The sequence below is a fragment of the Boleophthalmus pectinirostris genome, unplaced genomic scaffold (genome assembly GCF_026225935.1).
Source record: "Boleophthalmus pectinirostris isolate CB_2022bp ecotype Guang Dong unplaced genomic scaffold, ASM2622593v1 HiC_scaffold_16, whole genome shotgun sequence".
Taxonomy (NCBI): domain Eukaryota; kingdom Metazoa; phylum Chordata; class Actinopteri; order Gobiiformes; family Gobiidae; genus Boleophthalmus; species Boleophthalmus pectinirostris.
The window spans coordinates 4,780,795-4,797,136 of NW_026571095.1; the positions used below are offsets into that span (position 1 = coordinate 4,780,795).

The 16,342-nt window shown below is 41.1% G+C and overlaps 2 protein-coding genes across 2 annotated transcripts; one reads left to right on the forward strand and one right to left on the reverse strand.

Annotated features, from left to right (window-relative positions):
• The first annotated feature begins 2,818 nt into the window (after positions 1 to 2,818).
• LOC110174811 (E3 ubiquitin/ISG15 ligase TRIM25-like) lies at positions 2,819 to 5,152 on the forward strand. The gene has a single exon (XM_020940920.2). It carries the CDS (start codon positions 2,912 to 2,914, stop codon positions 4,577 to 4,579), a length of 1,668 nt encoding a protein of 555 aa, XP_020796579.2. The 5' UTR covers positions 2,819 to 2,911; the 3' UTR covers positions 4,580 to 5,152.
• Positions 5,153 to 5,584: 432 nt separating this feature from the next.
• nsun4 (NOP2/Sun RNA methyltransferase 4) lies at positions 5,585 to 16,302 on the reverse strand. Its single transcript, XM_020940891.2, has 8 exons — positions 16,173 to 16,302; positions 12,328 to 12,547; positions 11,931 to 12,072; positions 11,563 to 11,717; positions 10,788 to 10,948; positions 10,144 to 10,268; positions 9,137 to 9,269; positions 5,585 to 6,180 (listed from the first exon to the last, which is right to left on the reverse strand). Exons 1-8 carry the CDS (start codon positions 16,263 to 16,265, stop codon positions 6,037 to 6,039), a joined length of 1,173 nt encoding a protein of 390 aa, XP_020796550.1. The 5' UTR covers positions 16,266 to 16,302; the 3' UTR covers positions 5,585 to 6,036.
• Positions 16,303 to 16,342: the final 40 nt, after the last annotated feature.

The following is a 16,342-nucleotide window of genomic DNA, read 5'->3' on the forward strand; positions in this document are numbered from 1 at the left end:
CATTTTGGTCAAACACGTGGGGGAAATCGAGTGTGTGTTTAAGGGCCTTTAACACACACTCTTGTAGGTGTGCTGGGTGTAACTTTTGTGGTGGATGGTCTGACACCTGCTTGTTCTTCCACATTTCCTTTCGTGTTGGAGGTTATGATGTGTTGTGGTTTGTACAGGGCTGTACACACGGGGGATAAAGGGCTGTGTTGGCCCAGGGATTTAGGGGGCCAAGAATTGGACCCTTCTCCTATTAATTTATACTACAGGGGGCCCACGTGAGGATTCTTACTCCAGGACCTCACATTTCTGTCCATGGGCTTGGGTTTATGGAAGAGTATGGCCAAAGGTTTGTGAAGACTGATCAGAGAAACAGGGCTTTAAATCTGAGTTGTTGAAACTCTGCATATACACACGCTTTGACAAAACTATAAAGGTTAGTGGATTTCTTCACAGTAGACATGATTGACAGGCAGATTAACCAATCAGAGAACCACATAGTCTGTTCATGTCAAAACAAACATAGAGGCTTACATGTAAAAAAATAAATAAAAAATAGAGAGGCGACTGTGTTGGACAGAGGTTTTTCTGTGGTCTGATTCCAGATCCTGGATTCAGACTGAATGTACAAGGGACTGGCTGCTCAGGGACTTTGTGAACTGTATGGAGCCTGAACCCTTCAGTTTAATAAAGGAACTACAAACACTGATTGCAGTTGCCTAACATGCAGACTAAAGACACAATACACATTTTCCTCATTCTCGGTATTGATAGTTTTCAGATAGAATGTGGTGATGTCGGTCTCCCCGATGGGGATAAGAGACAGTTTTCCCCTTTGATTACATGATACTGCTCCATGAAATATGCAAAAGGTAAAATCACAAATGTTGAACCTAATGATTTCTATGAGTTTCTAGTCTCTATTTGTTTCTTGTATTCCAACAAAAAGCTGCATTTTAACAACCCGTCTGTAATAAATATGATCGGCCTGTAGTGTAATGTTGTGATGTCATCTGAAGACCAGTAATATGGACACACCAGGACTCATGTGAATCATCGCTCATCATGTTAGAATAAATCAGAACTACAGTTGTTATCGCTAAAAGCGACATTTAACTTGAACTTATACCTCGTATCTGGAGACACAGTTTGGTCATTCATGGAATTTAAAATGAAAATCTTACATAAAAATCCTTTAAAATAATTTCAGAATTTGTGTCACTCTCAAACAGAACTGAATTGGCTGATGCTGTATTTGTGCCTGAGACATTTAAAGGCCTGTTTAAATGGCTCACTAGGCTGAAGGGGAGAGAGATCAGGCTGGTTCTGTAGTGAGCTGTGTGTTTAGCGCCCTCTTGTGGACATGTACAGTAGACACTGTCTGTGTAATCTCTGTTTTCCAGGTTGGATCCATAGCAAAAGAAAAATTCAATTCTGTCAACTGGACAAAAGTTTTTCATTGAAAATGTTTCACAGTTCATCTAAGCTGCTTCTTCAGTTCTGGTCAGACATTGGTGGACACTGTCTTATATCTGTCTGCAGGGAGGAGCTAACTCCACTGAAAGTACTCTGAAACTAACGCACACACTTGTTTACAGTTTTTGTCCAGAACTGAAGAAGTGAAACATCTTCAATCAAAACCGTTTGTCCAGTTGACAGAGGTGATTTTTTCTTTTGCTATACAGAAGTGAATGGGCTCAAATCTGATCTGACATTGCCTGACTTTATCCCCACATTTTAACTGTGATATAACATATTTTTATTCTTACATAGTAGTGTGTGAGGCTGTCCAGAAAGAGACACATTCTGATGTTAAACTGCCCCCTGTAATCTTTCCTTTTCTAACCTATCACAGGTCAGATACTGGTTTGATGACTATTTGTAAAATACCTGTAAGTGGCAATTAATCTATTTTAAATTTGTTCACACTGTGGCACATTCCTGGTAAAACAATGACATTTCCATGGAGATAAACATGTAAAATAGTTACATGTGTAACAGAGTGGATGTTGTGGCTTCACCTCCCTCACACATGAGGCTCGCTGCACACAGGCAGAAGATCAGCATTTATTTATTTAGAGCAACTCTGTTTCAAAGAGGAACGAGTTTGTGAAGAGACATCAGACACGTCATCTGGAACACAACACACAAACAGAATAATGTTCAAGAATTGCTCTAATTCCAGTACAATGTATTTGACCTTCAATAATGCATTGGTCGTACACTTTTCCTGACACAACCTGATACAAAATACAATTTACAATTTGGTGCAGTTTTCATTTATTCCATTCTGATGTAAGCTGTAGCCACAGCTGCCCATGGAGGTGAGGCTGTAAATCTATGCCATCAGCCTGTCTGACCACCAACACGACTCTTTACACAACAGCAGTGTGCACTCGAGCAGCTGATGGCCTCTGATATCTAATGTTCTTCTGATCAGTGGAGTTTAACTTGTGGGTCCATCGTGTGGACAGCTGTGGTTAGTGCAGTGTCACATGTGTCTGGAGTGAGTCCTGCCTCCAGCACAGCTGCAGCAGTCAATCTGTATGAGAAGACTCTAAAACATGTGTGTGACTTTATATGAGAACATTCTACAACATGTGTGTGACTTTATATGAGAACATTCTACAACATGTGTGTGACTTTATATGAGAACATTCTACAACATGTGTGTGACTTTATATGAGAACATTCTACAACATGTGTGTGACTTTATATGAGAACATTCTACAACATGTGTGTGACTTTATATGAGCAGATTCTAAAATGTGTGTGTGTGACTTTAAGGTGCTGCTGTGTGTTTCCTGTTTCCTGTTTCCTTCCTTCAGATCTCCACACTGCAGGCTCCCCCCACTGCTCTCACTCTACTCTTAAGTTTTGTTTGTGTGAAAGTCCAACTTTCAGTGGCTCTTCTCCGGGAGACATGGACAAGAACGCCTTTGTCTGTCCCATCTGTTTGGATCTACTGAAGGATCCGGTGACTATTCCCTGTGGACACAGCTACTGCAGGAACTGTATCCAACAGCACTGGGCCCAAGAGGACAACAAGCAGGTCTACAGCTGTCCCGAATGTCGCCAGAGCTTCAGTCCCAGGCCTGTCCTGGTCAAACACATCATGTTAGCAAGTTTAGTGGAGCAGCTGAAGAAGACTAGGCTCTCAGCGCCCCCTGCAGACCACTGTTATGCCAGACCTGAGGATGTGTCCTGTGATGTGTGCACTGGGAGGAAGCTGAAAGCTGTCCAGTCCTGTCTGCAGTGTGTGGCCTCTTACTGTGAGCGCCACCTACAGCCTCATCATGATGCTGCAGCACTACAGAAACACCAGCTGGTGGCGCCCTCACACACACTCCAGGAAAACATCTGCTCTCACCACCACAAAGTGATGGATCTATTCTGCCGCACTGACCAGCAGAGCATCTGTTACCTCTGCTCTGTGGAGCAGCACAAGGGCCACGACACAGTGTCCTCTGCCTCAGAGAGGGCACAGAGACAGGCAGAGCTGCCGGCCAAGAGGGCCCTGCTGCTCCAGAGCCTCCAGCACAAAGAGAAAGACCTGAAGAGGCTCCAGCAGGAGCCCCAGGAGATCAGCCGCTCTGCCCGGACAGCAGTGCAGCACAGCGAGCACAGATTCAAAGAGATGGCCCTTCTTCTGGAGAAGAAACGTTCTGAAGTGGAGCAGCAGATCCGCACTGAGGAGAAGACCCAACTGAACCAAGTCCAAGAGCTCCAGCTCCAACTGCAGCAGGACGTGAGGGGGCTGAAGAGGAGCCTCTCTGTGCTGGACACACTGGCCCTCACCCAGGATCATAACCAGTTTATACAGCGCTTCACTTCACTGTCAACAGACACACAGAGTGCAGGGCTGGTCAGGAGTCATACAGAAAGGATAAAGAAAAAGGGACCAACTTCACAAACCAGGAATGTAACAGGGGCCCGGGGCTTTGAGAAGGTGACCAGAGCCGTATCAGAGCTAAGGGACAGAGTCCAGCTCACTGTGGAGGAGGGTCTGGCTCCTGTGCAGCTTTTACTGTCACCAGCTCAGCCCTCCAGAGAGCACTTCTTACAGTTTGCTACACACATCACACTGGACCCAATCTCAGTCAACAATCATCTGTGTCTGTCTGATGGAAAAAGAAGAGCAACATATATGGATGAACACCAGAAGTATCCTGATCATCCAGACAGATTCGGTGATACAGGTATGCCTCAGGTCCTGAGCAGAGAGAGACTGACGGGCCGCTGTTACTGGGAGGTGGAGAGGAGAGGGTATGTCGGTGTAGCAGTTTCATACAGAGATATTGAGAGGAAAAGATCTGAGTTTGGAGGCAATGATAAATCCTGGGGCTTAGACTGTCACATGAAGACTGCACTTTTTAACTCGAAGGAGTCCCAGATCTCAGGTCCGATTGGGTCCAGAGTCGGGGTTTACTTGGACCACAGTGCCGGGGTTTTGGCCTTTTACAACGTCTCTGAAAGAAAGATGAGGCTCCTCCACAGAGAGCAGACCACTTTCACTCAGCCTCTCTACGCTGGGCTCTGGTTCTGTGCTTGTATTCCTGAAAGCTCTGCTCTTTTCCTTAAACTCAGATAGCTCTCACAATCTGGCTTTGTCTTTGTACCTTTGTATCTGATGGTGAAGTATTTTGTGAGAGACTTTTTGAAGTTTATGATAAAAAAAAAAAAAAAAAAAAAATGGTTTAAGATGCAACATAGAACTTTGTCCAATCATAGTATACTTGATTAAACATGTATCAAATAGAATTAAGCTCATTATAAACACATGGCTTTTAAAAATCATATCACACTTAAAATGTGGCACAGATCATCTTTTGTTGAACTCACCTGGCAACAATACACCCTGTAGTGTTAACATACAGTCTGATTTAAATTGATTAATTAATCAAATTGTGTAACTTTCATTCAATTCAGTGATTTATTGTATAATATAACAGTTTAAACTCTCATAATGTAAAAGTGTGTTTTGTGTTTAGTTGTGATCATAATTGTCAAATCTGTCTGTACCAGTGTGAACAGAGCAGACATCAGTGTGTGTTTAGCGCCCCCTAGTGGTCATATACACACATTGAGCTGCTCTTCTGCTGAACATACATAGAATTATTAAATATGTTAAGCAATCCATATTAAATAAAGTATTTGTAAAATACTGTTGTGTCATGAAATAATATGGGTAAACATAATACAGGCTAAGATTTGCATCAAGTAAATAAATAAAAAAGAGCGAGCAGGTGGGTAAAAGCAGAGTTATCTAGTCCTCATGGAAGCACCAGTTTAGGATCTACTCTGACCAAAGTGCCCCACCCCATCTCCAACTCCAACTCCCTTTTTTGGCGGCCTGAAGAAATGTCTAACTAAATTAGTGTTTTAGTGCCCTCTGCTGCTATTGATACTTCACATATTGATGACATCTCGCTGAGGGTGTTGTATGTATCTCTACAGGCAGGATAATCATCAGTTACCATGGCGATACAATACACACATTAGCAAACATGCTTTAAGAACTCACAAAACAAACAAACAAACAACTTTTTTTTTGATCATGACAATAGCTGGACTAATGATAAGTGAAACCACACCATGTGTTCACAAACTGTTTATTCCTTTATGAGACAGAAGACCATCATTCTTATATTGACCAGGACTGACTCTTGTGAGCTGGTCATCAAAAACAGACCTGCAGTTGTGTTTATTTCATTTACACATGTGTGAGTAACTCCCTGTCTACATCTCTAAAGCTCAAAATACTCTGTTCCACCTTGTGATGTCATGAAGCATTAGTTTTAAAGCATTGGGAATTCCAGAGCTGAAATGAACCAAATGACAAACGAGTTCCTGGACAGGTTTTGATAGATCAGAAAACAGTGTAATAAACCTCTGTGCACAATTACACACTCTAACATCATTATCAGGTTGTAATCTTTCCGAAGGTTCCTTGTGTTTTTTCTATTCATTGTCCTTTTCACTTGTTTCAAACAGTGTCCACCATTGTCCATAACAGAGTCCAGTGTCCAGCGTGGTGGGGTTGGGGGTCTACGTGAGCCTCCTGAGCTTGCACATGTAAATAGGCCCGAAGTTGGCAGCTAAATGAGGCAGAACCAGCTCACCCACCGACAGCTCCGGAGCAAAGTGGAACGTGTTTGTGAAGCTGCGCGCGAACGGCTTCAGACTCACCGGCTGGAATACAACACACACACACATACACAGTTAGGGTTGTCAAAAATATTGAAAATCAGGACCTAATCGATTCCAAAAACTAATATCGAAGCTAAATTTGAGCAGGTATTGATACAGAAAAAGTCACATTCACAGAACAGAAGTGAACCTTTCCTAGACAGTTTTAGAATGATCTTGAGCTGTTTCAGAACAAGTATCAGAGCACATGGACCATTATGGAACCTACCTGGACCACTGAGGGATTACACAGATATAAAACCACAAGAAAGTATTATTATTTAATGTTGGAAATAACTTCTATTGTCTAGAGAAGAATGTTTTTAATTACCATTGTAGTATCATGATGTGGAGTTGATATGTTTGACTGAGATTCGGGAGCAGGACCACGCCTCAACCTCCACCGCCAACTCCAGCTCATCTCAACCACACTTTCAATTACCCAGAAGCCCATTTTATAGAGGCTGAGCTGACACCTGAGACAGAGCCCCCATCCTGAGTCCCGTCCAGGCCATCACATCTAGTGCTAGTGAATAAGTATCGAGTCTATTCCTTAATATCGAAATAAGATCAGATCACGCTGACGTCACAAACCAGGAAGATGTTTGGAAACCTGCGATGACAACTTCAGGTGTAGTTCCCGACGCTGGACTCACCGACCGACTGTGATCAAACCCACTGAAGTAAATGTGATCAGAGGTAAAATGAAGACTGCAGATGTATGTGCTGTTTGGAATCATCTGGAATTTAATATTTTTTTCTAATCACATGTACCAGTGTGCTCAGAGTTGTGTGTCAGTGGGGAAATGATGAAAACTGAGGGATGGTTGGAATTGTTTATGAGCCGAACATAACGGAACTCTACAATTACATGGAGATGAAGAAACCTGGAATATTTTCAAATTTTTTATAGATTTTGTCAGACTTACCGTATTTTCCGGACTATTAACGACTGCGCACCACAATCCAGAGCGCCCTCTACACAAATCCACTCAGGTGTCCCAGCACGACTTCAGTAAACTACAAAGCCACACCACCCGCAGAACACACAAACACACACGGAGCAGACAGCGACCACACAGAGAAACACACCCACAGACACACTCATCACTCCACGCCGACGAGGAACGGAACGGAGGAACGAACCAGAAAAGCGAGTGCAATGTGCCACTTCTAAACACGACTAAACAACTGAGTCACTGTGAACACGCCGACAATCCGTTGGTCCCAGACAGCACCCTCCCTACACGCCACAACTGAACAAAGCCCAGAGTCACCGTGAACGCCACAAACAAACAAAACCACTCACCCATCACACTGTTGTGTTTCCTTTAAAGTCCGGTGCCGTTTATTTATGAAAAAAGTTAGAAAATAGACCATTTAATGACAGTGTGTCTTATAATCCAGAGCGACTAGTGCAGAAAATACGGTATTACTGCAAACAGAGCCTGCTGGAAGTTGTCGTCACATGTTTCCAAACGTCTTCTTGGTTTGTGACATAAGTGTGAATAGAGCCTAGAAGATTTTTGAAATTTTAGTACAGTAACAATGCGACAAACATGTTTACAGTGGGACAACAATGTGTAGAACGTTTTACAGGAACCAGTGTTGTTTGGCAATATCCAAATTCTAAAAGTAATATTGGCTGACTGAGGTGGCAGAGTAGCCACTAATTGAGTAATTAAGTGTATTGCACTTTGAAGTAATTAGTATAAAGAGATGACTCAAGTAGGAGTAAAATAGTACTTGGGGAAACTACTACTCAAGGATAATTGTTAGTGTAACTTTCTGGACATAACACCTGATATTTTATTTAAAGAGGGGGTAAGATGTGAACTTTTTTGAGCTTTCTACCATGTGATAAAGTTGTTCCCTCATCAAAAACATGCCTGACAAAATGTTACAGAATAGAATAATGTAGAAAGCCCTTATTATTACAGTATAATGAAATTCAGAGCTGCTCCATCAAGTGCAAGAATTAATAATAAATCAAACCGATTAACAGTTCTCATTAATTATGGTGACAGCTTTGGAGAAGAAGCTGTCCCTGAGTTTGTTGGTCCTAGCTGGAATTGACCTGAAGCGCCTGTCAGAAGGCAACAGGTTGAACAGGTGGAATCCAGGGTGTGTATTGACCTTAATTATTTTCCTTGCTCTGCTGAGACAGCGAGTATTGTATAATATGGTTAAGGAAGGCAGAGGGCAGCCAGTAATGTCCTCTGAAGTGTTAGTGACCCTCTGCAGACGCTTCCTGTCAGCCTCTCTGCAGCTAGAGTGCCACACTGTCACAGCACAGGCTCTCAATGGTGGACGATAGAAGGTCACCAGCAGCTTGTGTTGCTCCTTCCTGAACACCTCAGGAAGTGTAGCCGCTGCTGGGCCTTTTTGACCAGTGCTGAGGTGTTGACTGACCAGGAGAGATCTGCAGAGATGTGAACCCCAAAGGATTTGAAGGACTCCACTTGCTCTACACTTTAGCCGGTGATGTACAGGGGGGCAGGGGTGGCACCTTTGCATGTTTGAGTAATCTTGCGATCTCACCTCGGTCCTATTCGAACCCTCCTTACGTTTAGCTGTAGGATTTTGTCCAAACTAAGCCCACAAGCCTACGTCATCCATGTTCCCACACAGCAATTTTAAATATAGAAAAGCCTGAACTATAGACAACGACTTCACAAACCTGATACGATGTGCAGTAGTGTTTTTAAAGGGGTGATCGTGTTATGAGGAGCAAAGGGAGCAGGGAACTAAACTGAAACTTGTTAATACCTTCTTTTGGGTGCCTATAGCATTTTTAAAACAATAAAAGGAAACACAGTGATTTAAATATGTTATGTGTTACCATTTAATACTCTAAACAAGTGTATTACCCCCTGTTTAAAGATAATGTAACTGGAATGGCAAAAAACCAGGCTGAAAAAACATGGGGGTCTCAAAAAATACACAAAAAGTATCTCACCTGGACCTGGATACCGTGCCGTTCCAGGGCCAGCTGTACTGCCTGCTCCACCACGGCCTGGTTCTGCTGCTGGGACAGTGTACATGTGGAGTACAACACCTCCCCCCCGGGACAGACCACCTCCAGCCCCGCCCTGAACACACAAACACACCAGATTCAATGCATGTAGACAACGTGCATTTGTAAGTATGTACAGTTCTAAACCAGGACTAAACCAGGACTGAACCAGGTCTAAAACAGGACTGAACCACTTCAAGTGTATTTCAGTCTTCCAATGTTGCTGTATATTCATATAAAGGTTCTTTTTAAAAGACTAGTGTGTTGTTTACACATATCTTGACATGTTTCCTTCTACATCCTTCTTCAGCAGAGTCACGTGATGTTACAGTGACGAGTCCTGCAGCTGATTTACACAGATTTTGACAGACTTCTCCAGAACAGCATCCACCATGACAGAGGTCGGACAGCAGATGGCGCTATTCCTCTGCCAATGCAGGTAGGAGAATGGCACTAAAATCTGTGTAAATCAGCTGCACAACTCATCACCACAACATCACAGGACCCTTCTGAAGAAGGATACAGAAGGCATCTGAAACGTGTCAAGACATGCATGTAAACAACATACTGGTCTGTCAAAAAGAACCTTTATCTGAATAGGACTAAGGACAGTTCTACAGTAGGACTACAAAACCCTAAAGGCACATAACTTCACCCAGGACTAGGTTTGATTCTGGTTTGAGCCCAGTCTTGTCCTGATTTAGACTGGTCCTGTTCTAGACCTGGTTGAACCCAGTTCCAGGTTTAGTCCCAGTTTAGTCCTGATGGGATTTGTGTTTAAGTGTGAACAAATCCTAATTTATTACTGAACCAGAAAGACTAACCCAATAAACTATCACTAAATCAAGTCTAAAATGATGACTAACCAAGAACTAAACCAGGACAGATCCAGGTGTAAACCAGGCCCAGGCCTAGATCAGGTCTAAATGTGAAGTAGAGGTGTTCCTCACAGCAGGAGCTCAGTCTGGAGCTGTGGCAGCCTCTTCCTCTCTCCAGTGCGGCTCTTGCTGAAGATGTTGTTGTCTTCCTCTGTGACCGAGAGTCTGTCTGTGGTACATGGGACGTCCACCAGCACCTGCCAACACCACAGTTTACTGTCTGAGTTTTTTTTCTTCATTGACAATGGCAATAAAAAAAATTTTTCTGATTTTGAATACACATTATAATATTAAAATATTCTCAGGTCCAGTCCCAGGTCCTTGTCCCAGGTCCTTGTCTCAGGTGTGGGTAAAGACTGAGAAAAGGCCAACACACACTGGAACATGGCGTGCTGCAGTGCATCATTAATTGCTGCACGTCAAACCCAACCCGTATCAAATACACTGAACGCCGCATGTCACAGCTCTTCAAAAGGCTTCAAAACCACTCTTGCAGTGTTCTTAATTAGCATTTTATCTGCAGATTACTTATAAAATAAGAGACAGCGTGAGGGTGTGAGAGGAGAAGTAAAGTGCTGGTTTGAGGAGGTTATAATGGCCCGGTGTGTGATGGATCATAGAAAATAATGAAGGTGGCATTTCTGCCGCTCATCAAAGTGTCCTAGTGTGCACTGGCCTTTAACTAGCCTCCACAGAAGCATGAGCTTGGGACCCACTCTGTCAAAGGTGTCCCTCTCGATCTGCCCAAACATGGTGCCATCAAAGTTGCTGATTCTCAGTCTGTGGTCTGAGAGCAGAGATTTGGGGATGTAACTCTGCAGGACCCTCCGGAGGCGCGTCGTCCGAGAAATTGAAGAGTCATTCAAACACACAAAACCTATGGAGAAAAAAATCAAAAGGTGCATTATGGAACTTATCTAGTGATAGAGTAGGCCACCTGTCTCTAGATGTTATTGTTTTGCCTAAAATGTTCCATAGTATGGGATGGGATTACATTTTTATTGCTCAAATAAACCTTTGAAAACATGCATTATAACTGTGAGCAGAGTCAAGATATCAAAAATAATACAAATACTAATCAATATTATACTAGTATTGAAACAACAAACTAATTTGAACAAGTACTGATCCTAAAAAAAAAATCTGATCAACAGGACAGAAATGAACCTTTCCTGAATGTCTTTAGAATGATGTTGAGCTGTATCAGAACAAGTAGAAGAGCACATAGACTAATATACACACATGGACCACTGAGGGATTACACACATATAAGACACATGGGAATAGAAATGAAAGTACTACCATTTAACACTGAAAATCACAGTCTATTTTCTAAATAAAGTATCAGAATCAGTACTGAGTACTGAGTCTATTCCTTAGAATCCAAATCAAGCTTGATATTTTAGTATTATGACAGGGTCTTGAGGAACTAATTTTGTTGTTTTTCTCTTGCATGTTTGAATGACAAATAAAGATCCTTGAACCTCATACCTAGTTCATACGTTTGCATGAGGGCCAGTGCCTTCCCTCCAGGGGCCGCGCACAGATCCAGAACACTGTGCCCCTCCTGGACGTCCAGAGCCAGGCAGGGCAGGATCGAGGCTGCGTCCATCAGATAGTATCCTAGCAACCCGGTAGAGTCAGGCCTGTGCAGGGGCAAACAAACAAACAAACAGCTATGGAAACCTTTCTCAGGATGTCCTCAACAGTCCTCAGTGTGTTAAACATGTGTGAATGAAACGAAACACAACTCCAGGTCTGTTTGTGATGAAGCTTGTTATAACATAGATTATAACATCTCTAGGCAAGTCTGAGTATTTCTAAAACTACAGTGAACAGTGAGTAGACTCCACACTGACCGCGAAGGTTTGAATCTGCTGATGTCTCCTCGAGGAAACACAAAGCACTTGATGTTTGTGGTGAGTCTAGGAGAAACATCTGAGGAGGTCTTCAGGTCACTTTGAGATCCACCCTCCGCTCGCACAGACTCACACTGTGACTCTGCAACAGAAATATACATAAAATACAAAGCACACAGTTGTAGCTTTATAATAAATATAATATAGTGTAGTATGTCGGGCTGTAGATCAATTAGCAAAAAGCTCTCAAAATGATTATGTATCTCTATGTATCTGATCAAAACATATTAATTAATTAAATGTGTGTATCATGAGTTTAAAGTTGCATTATGTAACTTTTCTAGAGGGGGTCCATGTTCCTGTAGACATTATTCTCTCTCCACACACATTTGATTACCTGTCAGTGCTGTGTCGGTGATGAAGTCCGTACAGCCCTGACGCTGCAGTTCACTGATGACGTCATGGTGCGAGTGAGCGTTGACCAGAGCTCCGTACTTCCTCTCACAGAGCAGAGCCACCCGCACCGACGGCCACAGCGCCCCCAGCTGGGCCCCGTACACTGCGTCCATGTGCTGCAGGGCCAGTCTGGTGGGGGGGTACTTCGGACGTGTCGCCGCCTGACAAAACATCAACATTAGATTTAGATTTAGACTTAGACAAACTTTATTGATCCACACGGGAAATGACCTGGACACAGTAGCTCACACATCACAATATATTATTATTACAAAGAGTAAAAACATTAATGGTAATAATTAATACTAAATAACTACCAAAAACAGCAAGAGACTAGTGTCAAATAAGACATAATTATATAAATGTATATGTAAGTAAAAGTAAACTCAAATAGAAATAAGTAATACAAATCCATTCAAGATTCAGTGGTTTGTCCTTGGGGCTTTTTAATGGTGAGGTCTACAATTAAAAAGGTCTAAAATAAAAAAATAATAATTCTAAAATCATGAGTGTGATACATTTACCAGATTGCTCTAAAGCCTCCAGTTGGGGTATATTACAGCCTTACATGATCAAATTCTGTAGGCTGCTGTTCATAAGAGGTGGACTGTTTCAGTGGTGTTCCAATTATTGTTACAACATGTATTTTTAGAATGAATGGATGAATAGATTTTTATGATTATTTATGTTGGATTTCCGTAAGTTAGTGTGACCAGATGTCCCTATTTACCCGGGACAGTCTCAGTTTTGAGCCTGTGTCCCCTGTCCCAGCACATTTATCCAATAAAACTGTAAATTATTCATGTTTAAATTAAAATCCAGTGATTTTTCCCAGTTTTATACAAGAAATGTCCCTGATGTCCCTATGATTGACAAATTTGATCCCTGTCAACAGTAAAGAGAGGGATACACTGTCATTTGTTTAGGTCAAATACTGAAAAGCTGCTTTAAAATGACCAAAACACAAAGAAAATGTGACTATTCTGACTCATGTTATGTCATTCCTGTCATGAATGAGCCGAGTGCATAACAATTTTCCTTAATTATGCACTAGTTTCCCAATTTGATTCTTACCAACCACCACAAACCGGGGGAGTCCTAGCTTTTGATTTTGAAAATGTGGTCACTCTAACATTAGTTATTACCACAGCTATAACTCCTCAACACATAGACAAGTACATTTAAAAGTAAATTACAAAAACTTTGGAATTTCACATATAGACATTCTGTTAGTAAAAACAAAATATTTTTACTATATTTTTTGTTTTACAATATTTTCACAATAAACGTAATAATTACATAATATTTTTACTATAACATGAACATGAGAAAACAACATGTTCCAAGTACTTCCCTGTATGATGTAAGAAATATATAAGAAATATAAATAAATACAGTTTAATTCTCATGATAAGAAACCCCAACAGTATCACCACTGTCCTATTCCTGCAAAATACACTCTATTACATTTTGAAAATCTAATAATATATGCAACTATTTGTTTGTTTTTCAAAATTCGTCATCAATTCTTCATTTTAGATCTGGTTCAGTCCTGTTTTAGACCTGGTTCAGTCCTGTACATACTTACATATGCACGTTCTCTAAATGCGTTGAATCTGGTGTGTTTTGAAAATCTAATTATATATGCAACTATTTGTTTGTTTTTCAAAATTCTTCATGGTGCTGCTCCTCCTCTGAAGGGTTTTGTCTCACTGATCTTTGAAAAAACATCTTGAGTAACACCCTCATCCTCCAGAGAAGAGACTGTCCCCAAATGTAGAACGTAGAATGTGTGTGTGTGCAAATGATACAGGGTGGAAGAGGCTAAGAGTGCATGTGGTTGTGTGTCTGTTGTATGTTGTTTTTAGAATCCTATTTCAACACTGTAACCCTAAGTAATCTGTTTAAATTTATTTTTGGTCAGTTTATCTCTGCACACTGAATCTGTACTTTGTTGGAGTTGTGCGTAATAAAAAGGAGCCAACTTTTAATATTTCCACCTCAGGGACACAGGCGTAAAAGAGCATCCACACTGTAACCTGCACCAGCGTCTTTTCTTTGACTTCTGTCATGGTTAATGTTTTGTTGTGCTCTGTCCCTGTACAAATAAAAAGCAGACCGTACTATACTATACCCAGTGTTGGGGAGTAACAGATTACATGTACCGGAGTTACGTAATCAGAGTACAAATTATGAGTAACTGTATTCAGTTACAGTTACTGTTTCAGTGAGTAGTAATTAGATTACAGTTACTTTGTTGAAATAAATGGATTACATAGAGGTATTTTCCTGTTTTTACATTTTGGGCTATACCCCCCCCCACCAGGACTAAACCAGGACTAAAGCAGGACTAAAACCAGGACTAAAGCAGGACTAAAGCAGGACTAAAAGCAGGACTAAACCAGGACTAAACCAGGACTAAACCAGGACTAAAGCAGGACTAAAAGCAGGACTAAAAGCAGGACTAAAAGCAGGACTAAAAGCAGGACTAAACCAGGACTAAACCAGGACTAAACCAGGACTAAACCAGGACTAAAGCAGGACTAAAAGCAGGACTAAAAGCAGGACTAAAAGCAGGACTAAACCAGGGCTAAACTAGGACTAAAGCAGGACTAAAAGCAGGACTAAACTAGGGATAAACTAGGACTAAACTAGGACTAAAAGCAGGACTAAAAGCAGGACTAAACCAGGACTAAACTGTAGTTTTAAAAAGCATGACAATATCAAGTAATCCAAAGTATTCAGATTACATTACTCACTTTAAGTAATTTAATGGATTCCGTTACAAACTACATTTTGGGGTATGTAATCTGTAATCTGTAGGGGAATATATTTTAAAAATAACCTTCCCAACACTGACTATATCATACTTTTGTAATTTACCACACAACAGCTGCATTCCTCCACATTTTGTCAACAGTACTCGTGTTTTCTCAGACTCGAGCAGCCAATAATGTAAAATTAACATGATCAATACGTTTGTAATTGATTTCAAAATTATATTCTTCATTTAAAAGAACATAAACTGAAACAGCAACATTCTGATCATGAGATTTCCAGTTCATTACGTTCATAAACAGTGTTGGGGAGTAACAAATTACATGTACCGGAGTTATGTAATCAGAGTACAAATTATAAGTAACAGTATTCAGTTACAGTTACTGTTTCAGTGAGTGGTAAGTAGATTACAGTTACTTTGTTGGAATAAATGGATTACATGGATTCCTGTTTTCACATTTTTGGCTATATCCCCCCCCTTTTTTTTTTTTTTCTCTGTAATTCCACTCATTGCTGGAAACTAAACCAGGACTAAATCAGGACTAAACCAGGACTAAACCAGGACTAAATCAGGACTAAACCAGGACCAAACCAGGTCTAAACCAAGACTAAATCAGGACTAAACCAGAATTTAACAGGACTAAATCCTGCTGTGTGGACGTGTTTCCTCGTCTTCTATCATTAATATTTTTAATTTGATTCAGTAAAGTCTGGGCTTTTTATTTTCTTTTAGCAGATAAAACAATTTATGTTACGATATCCTGGTCTTTGCTTCTCTACAGCAAATCAAGTAATCCAAAATATTCAGATTACGTTACTCACTTTAAGTAATTTAAGGGATTCCATTACAAACTACATTTTGGGGTATGTAATCTGTAATCTGTAGGGGATTACATTTGAAAAGTCACCTTCCCAACACTGGTTATAGAGCAGTGTTTTCATGCCCAAAACGTCTCCAACAATAATGAATAAAGATAACGCTATAAACCTGCCAGGTTTAGCACGTACCCATTTCTCTTTAACTCTGTTCCGTTTGGCCGTAAAACATCTTAAATCTTTAACTTTTCTCAAAATGAACTTTGTTTCCATGAGCAGAGCCATGTTGTCACCGTTTTTAATGTCCGACTACTACGCTAACCTGCTCAATACACGTTCCGGCTCCTTCTGCAAAGTAGGCG